The sequence below is a fragment of the Oncorhynchus masou genome, unplaced genomic scaffold (genome assembly GCF_036934945.1).
Source record: "Oncorhynchus masou masou isolate Uvic2021 unplaced genomic scaffold, UVic_Omas_1.1 unplaced_scaffold_1645, whole genome shotgun sequence".
Taxonomy (NCBI): Eukaryota; Metazoa; Chordata; class Actinopteri; order Salmoniformes; family Salmonidae; genus Oncorhynchus; species Oncorhynchus masou.
The window spans coordinates 78,926-100,482 of NW_027006561.1; the positions used below are offsets into that span (position 1 = coordinate 78,926).

At 46.5% G+C, this 21,557-nt stretch overlaps 1 protein-coding gene and 1 pseudogene across 2 annotated transcripts in view; both read left to right on the forward strand.

Moving 5' to 3' along the window:
- LOC135531562 (probable E3 ubiquitin-protein ligase makorin-1) overlaps positions 1–15,956 on the forward strand; it is a 30,378-nt gene extending 14,422 nt beyond the window's left edge. Inside the window, exons 3-9 of one of the 2 annotated variants that reach the window (XR_010454036.1) lie at positions 3,280–3,503; positions 5,738–5,961; positions 8,845–9,059; positions 12,350–12,460; positions 14,068–14,206; positions 14,443–14,874; positions 15,112–15,956. Coding sequence is in view for 1 of the 2 variants with exons in the window: in XM_064959570.1 (XP_064815642.1) it covers positions 3,280–3,503; positions 5,738–5,961; positions 8,845–9,059; positions 12,350–12,460; positions 14,068–14,206; positions 14,443–14,658 (1,129 nt within the window). In the remaining variant the exon portion in view is untranslated. Of the gene's footprint in view, positions 1–3,279; positions 3,504–5,737; positions 5,962–8,844; positions 9,060–12,349; positions 12,461–14,067; positions 14,207–14,442 lie in introns of both variants that reach the window. The other variant, XM_064959570.1, reaches the window with a different exon arrangement.
- A 3,795-nt stretch (positions 15,957–19,751) lies between these two features.
- On the forward strand, positions 19,752–21,557 carry LOC135531560 (transmembrane protein 121B-like; annotated as a pseudogene).

Genomic DNA, 21,557 nt, shown 5'->3' on the forward strand with positions numbered 1-21,557 from the left:
GGTCTGTACTCTCTCTGTTTTTAATGCTGACATCTTGACTCTTCCTTCATAGCAGTGGTTTGTACTCTGTCTGTTTTTAATGTTGACATCTTGACTCTTCCTTCATAGCAGTGGTCTGTACTCTCTCTGTTTATAATGTTGACATCTTGACTCTTCCTTCATAGCAGTGGTCTGTACTCTCTCTGTTTTTAACATTGACATCTTGACTCTTCATAGCAGTGGTCTGTACTCTCTCTGTTTTTAATGTTGACATCTTGACTCTTCATAGCAGTGGTCTTTACTCTCTCTGTTTATAATGCTGACATCTTGACTCTTCCTTCATAGCAGTGGGCTGTACTCTCTCTGTTTTTAATGTTGACATCTTGACTCTTCATAGCAGTGGTCTGTACTCTCTCTGTTTTTAATGCTGACATCTTGACTCTTCATAGCAGTGGTCTGTACTCTCTCTGTTTTTAACGTTGACATCTTGACTCTTCATAGCAGTGGTCTGTACTCTCTCTGTTTTTAATGTTGACATCTTGACTCTTCATAGCAGTGGTCTGTACTCTCTCTGTTTTTAATGTTGACATCTTGACTCTTCATAGCAGTGGTCTGTACTCTCTCTGTTTTTAATGTTGACATCTTGACTCTTCATAGCAGTGGTCTGTACTCTCTCTGTTTTTAATGTTGACATCTTGACTCTTCAGAGCAGTGGGCTGTACTCTCTCTGTTTTTAATGTTGACATCTTGACTCTTCCTTCATAGCAGTGGTCTGTACTCTCTTTGTTTTTAATGCTGACATCTTGACTCTTCATAGCAGTGGTCTGTACTCTCTCTGTTTTTAATGCTGACATCTTGACTCTTCCTTCATAGCAGTGGTTTGTACTCTCTCTGTTTTTAATGTTGACATCTTGACTCTTCCTTCAGAGCAGTGGTCTGTATTCTCTGTTTTTAATGTTGACATCTTGACTCTTCATAGCAGTGGTCTGTACTCTCTCTGTTTTTAACGTTGACATCTTGACTCTTCATAGCAGTGGTCTGTACTCTCTCTGTTTTTAATGTTGACATCTTGACTCTTCCTTCATAGCAGTGGTCTGTACTCTCTCTGTTTTTAATGCTGACATCTTGACTCTTCATAGCAGTGGTCTGTACTCTCTCTGTTTTTAATGCTGACATCTTGACTCTTCCTTCATAGCAGTGGTCTGTACTCTCTCTGTTTTTAATGCTGACATCTTGACTCTTCATAGCAGTGGTCTGTACTCTCTCTGTTTTTAATGTTGACATCTTGACTCTTCCTTCATAGCAGTGGTCTGTACTCTCTCTGTTTTTAATGCTGACATCTTGACTCTTCCTTCATAGCAGTGGTCTGTACTCTCTCTGTTTTTAATGCTGACATCTTGACTCTTCCTTCATAGCAGTGGTCTGTACTCTCTCTGTTTTTAATGCTGACATCTTGACTCTTCATAGCAGTGGTCTGTACTCTCTCTGTTTTTAATGCTGACATCTTGACTCTTCCTTCATAGCAGTGGTCTGTACTCTCTCTGTTTTTAATGCTGACATCTTGACTCTTCCTTCGTAGCAGTGGTCTGTTCTCTGTTTTTAATGTTGACATCTTGACTCTTCCTTCATAGCAGTGGTCTGTACTCTCTCTGTTTTTAATGTTGACATCTTGACTCTTCCTTCATAGCAGTGGTCTGTACTCTCTCTGTTTTTAATGTTGACATCTTGACTCTTCCTTCATAGCAGTGGTCTGTACTCTCTCTGTTTTTAATGTTGACATCTTGACTCTTCCTTCATAGCAGTGGTCTGTACTCTCTCTGTTTTTAATGTTGACATCTTGACTCTTCCTTCATAGCAGTGGTCTGTACTCTCTCTGTTTTTAATGTTGACATCTTGACTCTTCCTTCATAGCAGTGGTCTGTACTCTCTCTGTTTATAACGTTGACAGCTGAGAAGATGCTAGCCTGAGAACGTGTTATGTAAACGTTAGTTATCATCTACACAGATGTTTATATATAGAATTCTAACTGAGTTGTATAGTGTGTAGACTAGTACTACACTACTCAGTTGGGATTTTATACACATCTGTGTTGACTGTTACTACATTTTTAGGGGACAATGCACACACATCAATTTTACAATAATTTAACATCCATGTAAGTGTGCCCGGGGTTAGCCAAAAGCTAATTAGCATCCGTAGTCCGAGGGCAGGTAATGGCCTTTACACAGCCACAAAACAACATACCATTACATCCAATAATATATATATAATTCTAACGACAACACCAACAGTCGTCTTGCGAATGAGGAACCACAGCACAGGTTTGGATTGATTTTGAGCTATGTTTTCAATATAACAATATTAGGCCCCCTTCTGTTTACCATCTATATAAAATGATCTCCAACAAGTTAACTAGTTAAATGTTAAATAAATATTAAAATATATGTCAATAGTGAAAGGTTCTGAGGGAGCTACGGTGAAGTTTTGTCTTCAATTAAAAGTTGGTTGTAAAGATGAGTTCAGTTCCCTGCAAGAGAACCTTCACATTGAATCATTTAAATTATTATTTTGTCTCGTCTTTTTCTGACCTGTCTCATTTGCTCTCTGACCTCCCCCCTTCTTCCTCTCTCTCCCTCCCTCTCTCTCCCTCCTCCCCTCTCCCTCCTCCCCTCTCCCTCCTCCCCTCTCCCTCCTCCCCTCTCCCTCCCCCCCCTCTCTCCCTCCTCCCCTCTCTCCCTCCTCCCCTCTCTCTCCCTCTCTCCCCTCCTCCCTCTCTCTCTCTCTCTCTCTCTCTCTCTCCCTCTCTCTCTCTCTCTCTCCCTCTCTCTCTCCCTCTCCCTCACTCCATCTCGCCCTCTCTCTCTCCCTCTCTCCCTCTCTCCTATCTCCCTCTCTCTCTCCCTTCTCTCTCTCCCCTTCTCTCTCTCCCCCCTCTCTCTCTCTCCCCCCCTTCTCTCTCTCTCCCCCCTTCTCTCTCTCTCCCCCTTCTCTCTCTCTCCCCCTTCTCTCTCTCTCCCCCCTCTCTCTCTCTCCCCCCTTCTCTCTCTCTCCCCCTTCTCTCTCTCTCTCCCCCTTCTCTCTCTCTCTCTCCCCCCTCTCTCTCTCTCTCCCCCTTCTCTCTCTCTCTCCCCCTTCTCTCTCTCTCTCCCCCCTCTCTCTCTCTCTCTCCCCCCCTCTCTCTCTCTCTCTCCCCCTCTCTCTCTCTCTCTCCCCCCTTCTCTCTCTCTCTCCCCCCTCTCTCTCTCTCTCCCCCTTCTCTCTCTCTCTCTCCCCCTTCTCTCTCTCTCCCTCCCTCCCAGGTTTGAACACTCTAAAGAAGACGTGCCGTCGCTGCCACCCCCTGCCTCCGCCTGCGCCCTTCTCACTCCTACGTCCCTCGCCGCCAGCGCTCCAGCCCCCGTTCCCAGTGGATCGGCGGGTGGTCAGTCGGCAGACGGCCCAGAGAACCCTCATGGATCAGGGGCAGGGGACTGGGTTATGGCGGCGGAGTTTGTACCAGGCCAGCCATACTATTGTGGAAGGGGTAAGTGTGTCTCAGAAGCTTGTGACAGAAGCCTACTTGTACATAATTACTTTATTATTATTGAAATTATTAAGTTAAAGTGCCTTAACATGTAACACGTACCGATAGCAAGGTGCAGCCTGTCTGGTCCAGTCATTCAACGCGGTGGTCTTTACCACGTCGTGATTGCTGTCACACTGGTTGGTCCTCATTCAGGACCCAGGCTGCTAAAGCTTCTCTTAACCCCAGAGCCATGTTGTCTCAATGTGATCAATTAATCGTGCAGCCCTACTGGCTTCTACAAGGTGTCGAAAGCGTTCCACAGGGATGCTGGTCCCATGTTGACTCTACAAGGTGTTGAAAAGCGTTCCACAGGGATGCTGGTCCCATGTTGACTCTACAAGGTGTTGAAAAGCGTTCCACAGGGATGCTGGTCCCATGTTGACTCTACAAGGTGTTGAAAAGCGTTCCCCAGGGATGCTGGTCCCATGTTGACTCTACAAGGTGTTGAAAAGCGTTCCCCAGGGATGCTGGTCCCATGTTGACTCTACAAGGTGTTGAAAAGCGTTCCCCAGGGATGCTGGTCCCATATTGACTCCAATGCTTCCCCACAGTTGTGTCAAGTTGGCTGGATGTCCTTTGGGTGGTGGACCATTCTTGACACATACGGGAAACTGTTGAGCTTGGAAAAACCCAGCAGCGCTGCAGTTCTTGACTCTAACCGGTGCGCCTCGCACCTACTACCATACCCCGTTCAAAGGCACAGAAATATTTAGTCTTGTCCATTCACCCTCTGAATGGCACACATCACAATCCATTTCAAGACTTATTTTTATTTTATTTTTTAAACCACCTCTCTCCTCCCCTTCATCTACACTGATCGAAGTGGATTTAACAAGTGACGTCAATAAGGGATCATATCTTTCACCTGGTCAGTCTATGTCATGGAAAGGTGTTCCTAATGTTTTGTACACTGTGTGTATAGGGAATAGGGGCTGTTTGGGACTGGTATCCTTAGCTAGCTCAACTGTGGAAGTGGAGGAGGAGAGCAAAGCTACGGTCAAAATGATACCCTAGTTACTACGGTCAAAATGACACCCTAGTTACTACGGTCAAAATGACACCCTAGTTACTACGGTCAAAATGACACCCTAGTTACTACGGTCAAAATGACACCCTAGTTACTACGGTCAAAATGACACCCTAGTTACTACGGTCAAAATGACACCCTATTTACTACGGTCAAAAGGACACCCTAGTTACTACGGTCAAAAGGACACCCTAGTTACTACGGTCTTAATCCGTGCGCTCTGTACAGAATAGAGTTCCATTTGAGAGGCAGATGGTGTCCTTAGCTAGCCCAACTGCTGACAGGGTGAGTTTGTGTCAGTCTGTCAGGGTGTCCTCAGCTTGAGCCACTGATATGCCAACAGTGCCAGTCTGCCAACTTCTGCCATGTGGCCGGACGCGGTGTGAAATGAAAAGCCTTTATGGATGATTGGAATGTAGCGATCAGTTTGTCCCTCCTGTCTCCCTGTAGGATGGACATGATATACTGTCAGTCACCTACTAAGTCAATAAGACACGTTCTGTTTGTCCCTCCTGTCTCCCTGTAGGATGGACATGATATACTGTCAGTCACCTACTAAGTCAATAAGACACGTTCAGTTTGTCCCTCCTGTCTCCCTGTAGGATGGACATGATATACTGTCAGTCACCTACTAAGTCAATAAGACACGTTCAGTTTGTCCCTCCTGTCTCCCTGTAGGATGGACATGATATACTGTCAGTCACCTACTAAGTCAATAAGACACGTTCAGTTTGTCCCTCCTGTCTCCCTGTAGGATGGACATGATATACTGTCAGTCACCTACTAAGTCGGTACTTTTGGCCCCTGTGGGCACCGGTCAGAATTATGTCTCTATATAGGAAATGGGGGTGCCATCTTGGAATACCCAGAATCCCCTTTCTGTTTGGTCTGCTGCCAAATGCTCCTCAATCCAGTCTCCCACTGAGCAGGTGTATTTTTCTGTGAGTGAGTGAGGGCAACTTCTGGTTGATGTTGTTTCCTTTTGGGGGCATTTTAGCATCTTTTTATTTACAAGTTGGTTTATACGACCACCAGACTCATGAGGTAAATAAATGACACCATTTTGTTGGCGCCAAGTCGATGACTGTTTCCATGTGTCTTAATTCAGGGTGTGTGTCTGGCTCGCTCACCTCTCTCCCCTCTCCTCTTCCCCCTCCCTCGTCAGACCCGGTGAAGTCTGAAGGCTCGGGGATGAGTCCTCTGATGGAGCGAGAGAAAGACCCGGCGGGAGACGATAAGGAGTTGAGGAAGACTCTGTGTCCCTACGCCGCCATGGGGGAGTGTCGCTACGGACTAAACTGTGCCTATCTCCACGGCGACGTGTGTGACATGTGCGGTCTGCAGGTGCTCCATCCCTCCAACGACGCACAGCGATCAGAACACACCAAGGTAACGGTCCTGTCAACACACGCCCCTCCATCAGAACACACCTGTACCTGTCAACACACGCCCCTCCATCAGAACACACCTGTACCTGTCAACACACGCCCCTCCATCAGAACACACCTGTACCTGTCAACACACGCCCCTCCATCAGAACACACCAAGGTAACGGTCCTGTCAACACACGCCCCTCCATCAGAACACACCAAGGTAACGGTCCTGTCAACACACGCCCCTCCATCAGAACACACCTGTACCTGTCAACACACGCCCCTCCATCAGAACACACCTGTACCTGTCAACACACGACCCTCCATCAGAACACACCTGTACCTGTCAACACACGACCCCTCCATCAGAACACACCTGTACCTGTCAACACACGACCCCTCCATCAGAACACACCTGTACCTGTCAACACACGACCCCTCCATCAGAACACACCTGTACCTGTCAACACACGCCCCTCCATCAGAACACACCTGTACCTGTCAACACACGACCCCTCCATCAGAACACACCTGTACCTGTCAACACACGCCCCTCCGTCAGAACACACCTGTACCTGTCAACACACGCCCCTCCGTCAGAACACACCTGTACCTGTCAACACACGCCCCTCCGTCAGAACACACCTGTACCTGTCAACACACGCCCCTCCGTCAGAACACACCTGTACCTGTCAACACACGCCCCTCCGTCAGAACACACCTGTACCTGTCAACACACGCCCCTCCGTCAGAACACACCTGTACCTGTCAACACACGCCCCTCCGTCAGAACACACCTGTACCTGTCAACACACGCCCCTCCGTCAGAACACACCTGTACCTGTCAACACACGCCCCTCCGTCAGAACACACCTGTACCTGTCAACACACGCCCCTCCGTCAGAACACACCTGTACCTGTCAACACACGACCCCTCCGTCAGAACACACCAAGGTCAAATCAAGATGCATTTGTGAGGCGTTAATTAATGTAACTCAGCTGTGTGGCACTTAGTCTCCTTGTTTTACTGTCAGATACTGTATTTATATATTACGGTCTCCCCCAGGCTTCATAATGCATTATAGTGGTTAGCTATACCTTTTCTATCCCCCCCAGGCTTCATAATGCATTATAGTGGTTAGCTATACCTGTAGTATTTCCCCCCCCCCCCCAGGCTTCATAATGCATTATAGTGGTTAGCTATACCTTTATCCTCTACCCCCAGGCTTCATAATGCATTATAGTGGCAAGCTATACCTTTATCCTCCACCCCCAGGCTTCATAATGCATTATAGTGGTTAGCTATACCCTTAGTACCCCCCCCCTCAGGCTTCATAATGCATTATAGTGGTTAGCTATACCTGTAGTATTCCCCCCCCCAGGCTTCATAATGCATTATAGTGGTTAGCTATACCTTTAGTATTCCCCCCCAGGCTTCATAATGCATTATAGTGGTTAGCTATACCTTTAGTATTCCCCCCCCAGGCTTCATAATGCATTATAGTGGTTAACTATACCTTTACCCCCCCCCCCCAGGCTTCATAATGCATTATAGTGGTTAGCTATACCTTTAGTACACACCCCCCCAGGCTTCATAATGCATTATAGTGGTTAACTATACCTTTACACCTCCCCCCCAGGCTTCATAATGCATTATAGTGGTTAGCTATACCTTTAGTGCACACCCCTCCCCAGGCTTCATAATGCATTATAGTGGTACGCTATACCTTCATCCTCCACCCCCAGGCTTCATAATGCATTATAGTGGTTAGCTATACCCTTAGTACCCCCCCCCCAGGCTTCATAATGCATTATAGTGGTTAGCTATACCCTTAGTACCCCCCCCCTCAGGCTTCATAATGCATTATAGTGGTTAGCTATACCTTTAGTATTTTCCCCCCCCAGGCTTCATAATGCATTATAGTGGTTAACTATACCTTTATCCTCCACCCCCAGGCTTCATAATGCATTATAGTGGTTAGCTATACCCTTAGTACCCCCACAGGCTTCATAATGCATTATAGTGGTTAGCTATACCTTTAGTACACCCCCCAGGCTTCATAATGTATTATAGTGGTTAGCTATACCTTTTTCCTCCACCCCCAGGCTTCATAATGCATTATAGTGGTTAGCTATACCTTTAGTATCCCCCCCAGGCTTCATAATGCATTATAGTGGTTAGCTATACCTTTAGTATCCCCCCCAGGCTTCATAATGCATTATAGTGGTTAGCTATACCTTTAGTATCCCCCCAGGCTTCATAATGCATTATAGTGGTTAGCTATACCTTTAGTATCCCCCCCAGGCTTCATAATGCATTATAGTGGTTAGCTATACCTTTTTCCTCCACCCCCAGGCTTCATAATGCATTATAGTGGTTAGCTATACCCTTAGTTCCCCCCCTCAGGCTTCATAATGAATTATAGTGGTTAGCTATACCTTTAGTATCCCCCCAGGCTTCATAATGCATTATAGTGGTTAGCTATACCTTTTTCCTCCACCCCAGGCTTCATAATGCATTATAGTGGTTAGCTATACCTTTAGTATCCCCCCAGGCTTCATAATGCATTATAGTGGTTAGCTATACCTTTAGTATCCCCCCAGGCTTCATAATGCATTATAGTGGTTAGCTATACCTTTAGTATCCCCCCCAGGCTTCATAATGCATTATAGTGGTTAGCTATACCTTTAGTATCCCCCAGGCTTCATAATGAATTATAGTGGTTAGCTATACCTTTAGTATCCCCCAGGCTTCATAATGCATTATAGTGGTTAGCTATACCTTTAGTATCCCCCCCAGGCTTCATAATGCATTATAGTGGTTAGCTATACCTTTAGTACACACCCCCCCAGGCTTCATAATGCATTAGTGGTTAGCTATACCTTTGTTCCTCTTCAGGCTTGCATCGAGGCCCATGAGAAGGACATGGAGCTGTCGTTTGCCATCCAGCGCAGTAAGGACATGCAGTGTGGCGTGTGTATGGAGGTGGTGTTTGACAAGGCCAACCCCAGTGAGAGACGCTTCGGCATCCTGTCCAACTGCTGCCACTGCTACTGCCTCAAGTGCATCCGCAAGTGGAGGAGCGCCAAGACGTTCGAGAGCAAGATCATCAAGTAAGGAAGTAGTTATTATCCCGAGGGACAAGATAATCAAGTAAGGAAGTAGTTATTATCCCGAGGGACAAGACCATCAAGTAAGGAAGTAATTTTCATTATCCCGAGGGACAAGATCATCAAGTAAGGAAGTAGTTTTCATTATCCCGAGGGACAAGACCATCAAGTAAGGAAGTAGTTTTCATTATCCCGAGGGACAAGACCATCAAGTAAGGAAGTAGTTATTATCCCGAGGGACAAGACCATCAAGTAAGGAAGTAGTTATTATCCCGAGGGACAAGATAATCAAGTAAGGAAGTAGTTATTATCCCGAGGGACAAGATAATCAAGTAAGGAAGTAGTTTTTATCCCGAGGGACAAGACCATCAAGTAAGGAAGTAGTTATTATCCCGAGGGACAAGATAATCAAGTAAGGAAGTAGTTATTATCCCGAGGGACAAGACCATCAAGTAAGGAAGTAGTGTTTATCCCGAGGGACAAGATCATCAAGTAAGGAAGTAGTTATTATCCCGAGGGACAAGATCATCAAGTAAGGAAGTAGTGTTTATCCCGAGGGACAAGACCATCAAGTAAGGAAGTGGTGTTTATCCCGAGGGACAAGACCATCAAGTAAGGAAGTGGTGTTTATCCCGAGGGACAAAGATCATCAAGTAAGGAAGTAGTTATTATCCCGAGGGACAAGACCATCAAGTAAGGAAGTAGTGTTTATCCCGAGGGACAAGATCATCAAGTAAGGAAGTAGTGTTTATTATCCCGAGGGACAAGATCATCAAGTAAGGAAGTAGTTATTATCCCGAGGGACAAGATCATCAAGTAAGGAAGTAGTGTTTATCCCGAGGGACAAGATCATCAAGTAAGGAAGTAGTGTTTATCCCGAGGGACAAGATCATCAAGTAAGGAAGTAGTGTTTATCCCGAGGGACAAGATCATCAAGTAAGGAAGTAGTGTTTATCCCGAGGGACAAGACCATCAAGTAAGGAAGTAGTTATTATCCCGAGGGACAAGATCATCAAGTAAGGAAGTAGTTATTATCCTGAGGGACAAGACCATCAAGTAAGGAAGTAGTTATTATCCCGAGGGACAAGATCATCAAGTAAGGAAGTAGTTATTATCCCGAGGGACAAGACCATCAAGTAAGGAAGTAGTTATTATCCCGAGGGACAAGATAATCAAGTAAGGAAGTAGTTATTATCCCGAGGGACAAGATCATCAAGTAAGGAAGTAGTGTTTATCCCGAGGGACAAGATCATCAAGTAAGGAAGTAGTGTTTATCCCGAGGGACAAGATCATCAAGTAAGGAAGTAGTGTTTATCCCGAGGGACAAGACCATCAAGTAAGGAAGTAGTTATTATCCCGAGGGACAAGACCATCAAGTAAGGAAGTAGTTATTATCCCGAGGGACAAGACCATCAAGTAAGGAAGTAGTGTTTATCCCGAGGGACAAGACCATCAAGTAAGGAAGTAGTTATTATCCCGAGGGACAAGACCATCAAGTAAGGAAGTAGTGTTTATCCCGAGGGACAAGATCATCAAGTAAGGAAGTAGTGTTTATCCCGAGGGACAAGACCATCAAGTAAGGAAGTAGTTATTATCCCGAGGGACAAGATCATCAAGTAAGGAAGTAGTGTTTATCCCGAGGGACAAGACCATCAAGTAAGGAAGTAGTGTTTATCCCGAGGGACAAGACCATCAAGTAAGGAAGTAGTTATTATCCCGAGGGACAAGATCATCAAGTAAGGAAGTAGTTATTATCCTGAGGGACAAGACCATCAAGTAAGGAAGTAGTTATTATCCCGAGGGACAAGACCATCAAGTAAGGAAGTAGTTATTATCCCGAGGGACAATTACTTTTGCAGCACGTAGTAAAAAATACAATGAACACATGACAATAAATAAATATAGACCTAAAACCAAAGCAGTGTATGCTGCAATATGTAGACAATACTACTACAGCTTATTGAGGTAGACGAGACTACTACAGCTTATTGAGGTAGATGAGACTACTACAGCTTATTGAGGTAGATGAGACTACTACAGCTTATTGAGGTAGATGAGACTACTACAGCTTATTGAGGAAGATGAGACTACTACAGCTTATTGAGGTAGACAATACTACTACAGCTTATTGAGGTAGACAAGACTACTACAGCTTATTGAGGTAGATGAGACTACTACAGCTTATTGAGGTAGACAATACTACTACAGCTTATTGAGGAAGATGAGACTACTACAGCTTATTGAGGTAGACAATACTACTACAGCTTATTGAGGTAGACGAGACTACTACAGCTTATTGAGGTAGACAATACTACTACAGCTTATTGAGGAAGATGAGACTACTACAGCTTATTGAGGAAGACGAGACTACTACAGCTTATTGAGGAAGACGAGACTACTACAGCTTATTGAGGTAGACAATACTACTACAGCTTATTGAGGAAGATGAGACTACTACAGCTTATTGAGGAAGATGAGACTACTACAGCTTATTGAGGAAGATGAGACTACTACAGCTTATTGAGGAAGATGAGACTACTACAGCTTATTGAGGAAGATGAGACTACTACAGCTTATTGAGGAAGATGAGACTACTACAGCTTATTGAGGAAGATGAGACTACTACAGCTTATTGAGGAAGACGAGACTACTACAGCTTATTGAGGAAGATGAGACTACTACAGCTTATTGAGGTAGACGAGACGACTACAGCTTATTGAGGTAGACGAGACGACTACAGCTTATTGAGGTAGACGAGACGACTACAGCTTATTGAGGTAGACGAGACTACTACAGCTTATTGAGGAAGACGAGACTACTACAGCTTATTGAGGTAGACGAGACTACTACAGCTTATTGAGGAAGATGAGACTACTACAGCTTATTGAGGAAGATGAGACTACTACAGCTTATTGAGGTAGATGAGACTACTACAGCTTATTGAGGTAGATGAGACTACTACAGCTTATTGAGGTAGATGAGACTACTACAGCTTATTGAGGTAGATGAGACTACTACAGCTTATTGAGGTAGACGAGACTACTACAGCTTATTGAGGTAGACAATACTACTACAGCTTATTGAGGTAGACGAGACGACTACAGCTTATTGAGGAAGATGAGACGACTACAGCTTATTGAGGAAGATGAGACTACTACAGCTTATTGAGGAAGATGAGACTAATACAGCTTATTGAGGAAGACGAGACTACTACAGCTTATTGAGGTAGACGAGACTACTACAGCTGTTTAGAGTGTTGGGTCCCGTCCAACTAAACCTCTCTCTCTTCCCAGGTCCTGTCCAGAGTGTCGGATAACGTCCAACTTCGTCATCCCCAGTGAGTACTGGGTGGAGGACAAGGAAGACAAGCAGAAACTGATACAGAAATACAAGGATGGCATGGGGTAAGATATGTACTGATGAGGGGGGGTAAGATATGTACTGATGATGGGGGGGGGATAAGATATGTACTGATGATGGGGGGGGTAAGATATGTACTGATGATGGGGGGGGATAAGATATGTACTGATGATGGGGGGGTAAGATATGTACTGATGATGGGAGGGGGTAAGATATGTACTGATGATGGGAGGGGGTAAGATATGTACTGATGATGGGAGGGGGGTAAGATATGTACTGATGATGGGAGGGGGGTTAAGATATGTACTGATGATGTACTGGGGGGGGTAGGATATGTACTGATGATGGGAGGGGGGTAAGATATGTACTGATGATGGGGGGGGTAAGATATGTACTGATGATGGGGGGGGGGATAAGATATGTACTGATGATGGGAGATATGTACTGATGGGGGGTAAGATATGTACTGATGATGGGAGGGGGTAAGATATGTACTGATGATGGGATGGGGGGGTAAGATATGTACTGATGATGGGAGGGGGGGTAAGATATGTACTGATGATGGAGGGGGGGGGGATAAGATATGTACTGATGATGGGAGGGGGTAAGATATGTACTGATGATGGGAGGGGGGGTAAGATATGTACTGATGATGGGAGGGGGTAAGATATGTACTGATGATGGGAGATATGTACTGATGATGGGGGGGGTAAGATATGTACTGATGATGGGAGGGGGTAAGATATGTACTGATGATGGGATGTACTGATGATGGGGGGGGGTAAGATATGTACTGATGATGGGAGGGGGGGTAAGATATGTACTGATGATGGGAGGGGGGTAAGATATGTACTGATGACGGGAGGGGGGGGGGATAAGATATGTACTGATGACGGGAGGGGGGGGATAAGATATGTACTGATGATGGGGGGGGGGGGGGGGATAAGATATGTACTGATGACGGGAGGGGGTAAGATATGTACTGATGACAGGGGGGGGGGGTAAGATATGTACTGATGACGGGAGGGGGGGGATAAGATATGTACTGATGACGGGGGGGGGATAAGATATGTACTGATGACGGGAGGGGGGGATAAGATATGTACTGATGACGGGAGGGGGGATAAGATATGTACTGATGATGGGAGGGGGGGGGTAAGATATGTACTGATGATGGGAGGGGGGATAAGATATGTACTGACGATGGGAGGGGGGATAAGATATGTACTGATGACGGGATGGGGGGGGTAAGATATGTACTGACGACGGGAGGGGGTAAGATATGTACTGACGATGGGGGGGGTAAGATATGTACTGACGACGGGAGGGGGGGGGGTAAGATATGTACTGATGATGGGAGGGGGGATAAGATATGTACTGATGACGGGATGGGGGGGTAAGATATGTACTGATGACGGGAGGGGGATAAGATATGTACTGATGACAGGAGGGGGGGGTAAGATATGTACTGATGATGGGGGGGGAGGGGGTAAGATATGTACTGACGATGGGAGGGGGGTAAGATATGTACTGATGATAGGGGGGGTAAGATATGTACTGACGATGGGAGGGGGGGGGTCTGTCTCTCTGTTCCTCATCTATATCTGTAATAATCACAGTCCTCTGCTGACGGTCCGTCTCTGTTCCTCAGGACCAAAGCCTGTCGTTACTTCGACCAGGGTCGGGGCACCTGCCCGTTTGGCTCCAACTGCTTCTACAAACACGCCTTCCCTGGCGGGCGGCTGGAGGAGCCCCAGAGGAGACCAGCAGGGTGCAACGGCAGGAACAGGGTGAGACGCTGCCCTGACAAAATGATCTATTTCTGACAGAAAGGACAAGACCATTTTTGGTTTTCCTATGGGGGGGGGGTCATACGTTTAACAGACACTGATCTGGCATTTGGACATCTTGTGTTTACAGTCCAGACGTTCTCAGCCCTATTGTAAACGCTTCCTGTTCTGCTTTCGTAATACCGAAACTAATTCCTGTTTTTTTTTATTTTTTATATTCCTGTTCTCCCCTCCAGAACTCGAGGAGGACACCCCTGTGGGACCTGTTTGAAGAGCGGGAGAACAGCAGCGACTCTTTGGACAACGAGGACGAGGAGATGGTGACCTTTGAACTGAGCGAGATGCTCCTCATGCTCCTCGCCGCGGGAACCGACGACGACGTCACGGACTCGGAGGACGAATGGGACTTGTTTCACGAAGAGCTGGACGATATCTACGAGATTTACCTATAGCACCACTCCCTAATGTTTAGACCCCTTTATCGTTTCGACTACCCCTCTTCACCGCGCTGTAGAATGGACTGTCTTGTGTGTTTGGACAGTAGCTTCTCTCCTCTGTTGTGGCAGTGCCTTTGGGGCAGGCCGTTCATTCAGAAATCAACTACATGAAGAAGAAGAAAAAAGAATAAAGAGTGTAAATGAGGGGAAAAAAATGTAAATGAGAAACAGGTGGGTGTGAAACCATTTTTCTAGAAACATCCTGTCCTTGTGAATTTATCTATCCATGTCAGGTTCATGTAAAAAAATAAAAAATAACAACAACAAAAAAACGAGGGGAAAAAATTACAAACATTTTTGAAAATATCGCTAATAAACAGTGTTTATTTGTGGACGTGGGTTTGACTTACCATTTTTACCCAGGTGATGTTTTTAAGACTTGTTTTTTGTTTTGTTTTTTGTTTTGAGGATGATGCACCAAAACCAACTCTACACAACTATACTTCCTGGTGATGATGTCATGTCTGTGGTGGTCATGGGTATTGTAGTCCTCTGGTCATGCACTGAGTATATTGGGTGGAGGGAGACGGCAGTCCTGTCGACTTCGTAAATTCACATGTGTACCCTCTTGATTCACTCTCTTTCCCTCCTCCCTGGTGGTGGGAACTCCCTCTGTCAAGGAGGGGGAGGAGGACGACTCCTCTGTCAAGGAGGGGGAGGAGGACGACTCATCTGTCAAGGAGGGGGGGGTCTGACTTCGGGTAACAACTTACAATATCTAAAGTTGTTGTTTGTTTTAAATGGGCCCAAGTCCACTTTTATTTTACCGTCCCGTCCCCCCGTCCCCTGCCCCAATCGAATCGCAGCTATTATTCAGGAACACCTGTGGTACCTAATGACAAGTCTCTCCTCAGAACCGAGCTGATAGAGTCATCGAGTGGCACTATGGCGCCATATTGTGACGATACACTGAGTGGACAAAACATTAGGAACACCTTCCCAATATTGTTGCATTGCACCCCCCCTCGGGGGGCATGAACTCTACCAGGTCTGATCCTTATACCGTAGGGCTCTAGTGGAACTACCAGTGGTCTAGAGAGGGTGCCATGTGGAACACAGTCCGGTCTGGTCACTACTACTTCTCTTTGAACTCCCATTAGAATGCACTGTATATTATGTTTCTCTTGTTGATTTTCTATGGTCCACAACCATCCATCATGACTTGAAATTAAAAGTTTATTATCAAAGATACCAGGGTTGCTTGACTGAGTGGAATATTAATTATTGATCATTAAACTTGTGCTCCGATATTACGGCTTGTAGTACACTTGTGTCTTTATACGTTTTGTAATTTCACTTACATTTTAAGTGGGGGCTCTGACGTAGTGGTTCTATGTGATCTGTTGTGTTACCCAGAATGCATTATTTTGTTATTTTATTATTTTGTTGGAACAGTCGTTCAAGGTTTAGCATTCTCTGCTGTGCTTTGTCCTCACTCTGAAGGTCTGTTGCCGTCCCAGCCAGTCAACCTCGGCATGTTTAATGACATGTCTGTGTCCGGCGGGGAATTGAAGCCTGGGTAACCGAGGTCCCGGTGTTCTGGACACATGGAGACACCAGTAGTCCATTTAACAGGGTGGGATGAAGCCTGGGTAACAGGTTCTGGTAGTCCATTTAACAGGGTGGGATGAAGCCTGGGTAACAGGTTCTGGTAGTCCATTTAACAGGGTGGGATGAAGCCTGGGTAACAGGTTCAGGTAGTCCATTTAACAGGGTGGGATGAAGCCTGGGTATCAGGTTCTGGTAGTCCATTTAACAGGGTGGGATGAAGCCTGGGTAACAGGTTCTGGTAGTCCATTTAACAGGGTGGGATGAAGCCTGGGTAACAGGTTCTGGTAGTCCATTTAACAGGGTGGGATGGAGCCTGGGTAACAGGTTCTGGTAGTCCATTTAACAGGGTGGGATGAAGCCTGGGTAACAGGTTCTGGTAGTCCATTTAACAGGGTGGGATGAAGCCTGGGTAACAGGTTCTGGTAGTCCATTTAACAGGGTGGGATGAAGCCTGGGTAACTGAGGTCCCAGTGTTCTGGACACATGGAGACACCAGTCGTCCATTTACTCTACTAGAGGATTCAGCTAGAAATGCTTCAGACCAGAGGGCTAGACTAGTGCTGGTCCAGGGTGTCTTCAGGCTGCTAGCTCATTACAGATAGTGATGGATGGTGAGAGCACAACGATGCCCTGCACCAGAGCTATAGGGCTAGAGCCTCTACTTCCTGTCACCTCTAGACATGGAGCCTCTACTTCCTGTCACCTCTAGACATGGAGCCTCTACTTCCTGTCACCTCTAGACATGGAGCCTCTACTTCCTGTCACCTCTAGACATGGAGCCTCTACTTCCTGTCACCTCTAGACATGAAGCCTCTACTTCCTGTCACCTCTAGACATGAAGCCTCTACTTCCTGTCACCTCTAGACATAGAGCCTCTACTTCCTGTCACCTCTAGACATGGACACTTCCTGTCACCTCTAGACAAGCCTCTACTTCCTGTCACCTCTAGACATGGAGCCACTACTTCGTGTCACCTCTAGACATGGAGCCTCTACTTCCTGTCACCTCTAGACTAGACATGACATGGAGTCACCTCTAGTGGAGCCTCTACTTCCTGTCACCTCTAGACATGGAGCCTCTACTTCCTGTCACCTCTAGACATGGAGCCTCTACTTCCTGTCACCTCTAGACATGGAGCCTCTACTTCCTGTAACCTCTAGACATGAAGCCTCTACTTCCTGTCACCTCTAGACATGGAGCCTCAACTTCCTGTCACCTCTAGACATGGAGCCTCTACTTCCTGTCACCTCTAGACATGGAGCCTCTACTTCCTGTCACCTTTTGACATAGAGCCTCAACTTCCTGTCACCTCTAGACATGGAGCCTCTACTTCCTGTCACCTCTAGACATGGAGCCTCTACCTCCTGTCACCTCTAGACATGGAGCCTCTACTTCCTGTCACCTCTAGACATGGAGCCTCTACTTCCTGTCACCTTTTGACATAGAGCCTCAACTTCCTGTCACCTCTAGACATGGAGCCTCTACTTCCTGTCACCTCTAGACATGGAGCCTCTACTTCCTGTCACCTCTAGACATGAAGCCTCTACTTTCTCTAGACATGTAACTTCCTGTTCTGGACATGGAGCCTCTACTTCCTGTCACCTCTAGACATGGAGCCTCTACTTCCTGTCACCTAGACATGGAGACTTCCTGTCATAGACATGGAGCCTCTACTTCCTGTCACCTCTAGACATGGAGCCTCTACTTCCTGTCACCTCTAGACATGGAGCCTCAACTTCCTGTAACCTCTAGACATGGAGCCTCTACTTCCTGTCACCTCTGGGATGAAGCCTGTCACCTCTAGACATGGAGCCTCTACTTCCTGTCACCTCTAGACATGGAGCCTCTACTTCCTGTCACCTCTAGACATGGAGCCTCTACTTCCTGTCACCTCTAGACATGGAGCCTCTACTTCCTGTCACCTCTAGACATGGAGCCTCAACTTCCTGTCACCTCTAGACATGGAGCCTCTACTTCCTGTCACCTTTTGACATAGAGCCTCAACTTCCTGTCACCTTTTGACATAGAGCCTCAACTTCCTGTCACCTCTAGACATGGAGCCTCAACTTCCTGTCACCTCTAGACATGGGCCTCCTTCCTGTCACCTTTTGACATAGAGTCAACTTCCTGTCACCTTTGACATGGAGCCTCAACTTCCTGTCACCTCTAGACTACTTCCTGTCACCTTTTGACATAGAGCCTCAACTTCCTGTCACCTTTTGACATAGAGCCTCAACTTCCTGTCACCTCTAGACATGGAGCCTCTACTTCCTGTCACCTCTAGACATGGAGCCTCTACTTCCTGTCACCTCTAGACATGGAGCCTCTACTTCCTGTCACCTCTAGACATGGAGCCTCTACTTCCTGTCACCTCTAGACATGGAGCCTCTACTTCCTGTCACCTCTAGACATGGAGCCTCTACTTCCTGTCACCTCTAGACATGGAGACATGTCACCTCTAGACATGGAGACTTCCTGTCACCTCTAGACATGGAGCCTCAACTTCCTGTCACCTCTAGACATGGAGCCTCAACTTCCTGTCACCTCTAGACATGGAGCCTCAACTTCCTGTCACCTCTAGACATGGAGCCTCAACTTCCTGTAACCTCTAGACATGGAGCCTCAACTTCCTGTCAACTCTAGACATGGAGCCTCTACTTCCTGTATGACATCTCTGAAGAGGTGATGGAATTATAACTAATCTATTCCTGGCTCCTCACTTTATAAATAGCCTTGCCTATCATTTGCCAGGCACTCCTATAATACCAAGGGATGTTGCTTAACAAATCCTAGGGATAGATCAGCCGTTATATCAACAGTATGATTCGTGTCCAATGTTGCCGAATATTGGGAAAGGAGTCTCAATTTAAAAACCCTGGAAAGCTCAAATGAACAAAACGATTGGTGATACGCATCTGCACACAACAATAATTCCGTCCACCGCATTTAAATTCCAGTGGGAGAGAAAATCCATGCCTTGGTTTACGCCACGCCCCCTCTCGTGCTCCAACCTAAAAGCAAAGACAGTACAATAGGAAGACGGGTCGAAACTGCTTCTCCAATAGAAATCTCCGATCACGCTTGTAGGCGATGTCATGGCAATGTTGGCAAGCTAGGCGCATGCGGAAAAATTACGCCATTGTGCATGCCGTCAAATTAAAGGCCACTCCTTCAATATAAAGTATTTTTTTTAAGGAAAATTAAAACGTGTCAGTTTGTCACTTTCCGGAAGTTGGAGTGACAACACGTTCAACTACTTAAGACATTGGCTCGAATATAGGTTGTGCCTTTAGATTTTGAGAAAGTTAACTAAGGTGGAATTTTTCACGTCTCTCATTGACTTCTCAAGCCCTCAACACTGGCTTGTTCCCGGAAGTATCGCGATATTGCGCCTCTGGATTTAGAAACTCTGTGCTCAAAGCATCTATCACTACCAAACAAGGGAAGAAAAATACGAGAGGAGAGAAACGAAGCGAACGCGCAAATACATGCATACAATGATAGCAGAAATTGGTGCCGCCGACAATCCCAAGGCCAGCTCCAGCTATCCCCATCCCCAAGCAGCTGTGATCTGCCCGGACTCACCGGTTTCATTCGCCCCGGACTACGGAGTCGGACAGCTGTTCATACGTAGCGCCTCGTCCAGGAGGGACACACATACGTCCGCGGGGAGCATCAACCCAGACGAGAGCTCCATCAAGCCGCTGGTATCCGGAGTATCCTCCGCTATTACAGACGCCTATATCATGACCTCTGAGGAATTCATGCAGACCGCTCCCTTGTTCGGCCAGAGGTCCAAGAGGAACGTTCTCTACAAGATCCTGTGTTTCCTCATTCTGATATTCCAAGGAGGCATTCTAGATTTCTACCTCATTATCTTCACGGATCTGTACTGGTGTTCGTGGATCGCCACGGATCTGGTGGTGATCTCTGGCTGGGGGATCTTCTTCATGAAGAACGCCAGGAGCAAGAGAGAGCGGGCGTGTGGGTTCCACCAAAAGAACTCTATATTCGGCTGTAATCTCGGCGAGTTTACCTACGCCTACCTGGCCTGGTTAATCTACGTGATCGCCTGCACCCTAAAATAGTCCTCATTCTAGAGACTTCGATATTAGATCTCATCGCGCTCAAAGTTCCGTTCGGTGTAACCGGATTTAAGATTATCACGTTGCTCTCGGTCCCGTTACTCTACTGTCTCGTCAATTCTATCACCGAGGACCAGAACGGAGCGACGCGCCACCGGTCCCAAAGCTGCTTCATAACCACCTGTCTGGACCTCGCAGACTGTTTTACCCTGGTGGAGTTGTTTCTGAAGAACGAGATACCGACGGTCTATTTAAAATACACGGTCATCTCGGTCTATTTCATCGCCCTGGGCGTCCCAGTGGTGTGGTTATACGAGTTGACAGCCTCCGAGATGCGCTGTCGCTGGGTCTGGGCTAGGTTCCTGGTCGGTGTGTTGGTCAACGCTCCACTTCTGGTGGTGCGGTGTTTCCAGGTGTATGTTCACAAGATGCCCGTCTCAGTGTTCATGTTCAAGAATATGTTCTTCCTGGCCTGTAAGTGTCTGGAGCTGATAGAACAGTGTTTCACAGTGCGGGGAGTCAGGAGGTTCGGTGAGGGAAGCAACCCGGCGCAGTTCTCTCACTGTGTCTCAGAGAACGATATGTGTCCCCATGGATATGTTAACACGCTAGCGGTTACCACGCAGTCATAGGCCCGGCTTGGATCTCACCCTGGCCGTCACTACCGAGACCTAAAACGGCCTGGATTTTATTTTATCCCCCTGGAGGGTGGAAGGCACATGAGTGATGCTGAAGGAAGAATTTTGAGGGACAGGGATACGCCCTTAAACGGCACCCTATGCCCTATATAGTGCACCTACTTTTGACCAGGGCTAATAGGGTTCTGATCAAAGGGAGTGCACTATATAGGGAATAGGGTGCCAATGAGGATGCACACCCACAGGTGTCAATCAACGACAGCCTTATTGACGATTTTGTCATTTATTCAGATGTCAGAAGAACATTTGATAACAACAGGTGCTACAGAATCATTATGCATCAACTACACCTGCGTAAGAGCTGGCCACTGGCCAACGATTGTCGTTTTGAAATGGGAGTCTTGGATATGGTGTCAATGTCGATGTAAAGTCATGTTTTACATTGGTGAAGTCTTGTCTCTCAATCTGTGAAACTTCCAAATAGCATTTCCTAATCAATGAATAGATGGAAACCTTGTGGTAATATAGATACCTAATTAGTGTGTAATTGCGGTATTTGTAATGATTCTAATGTTTAATC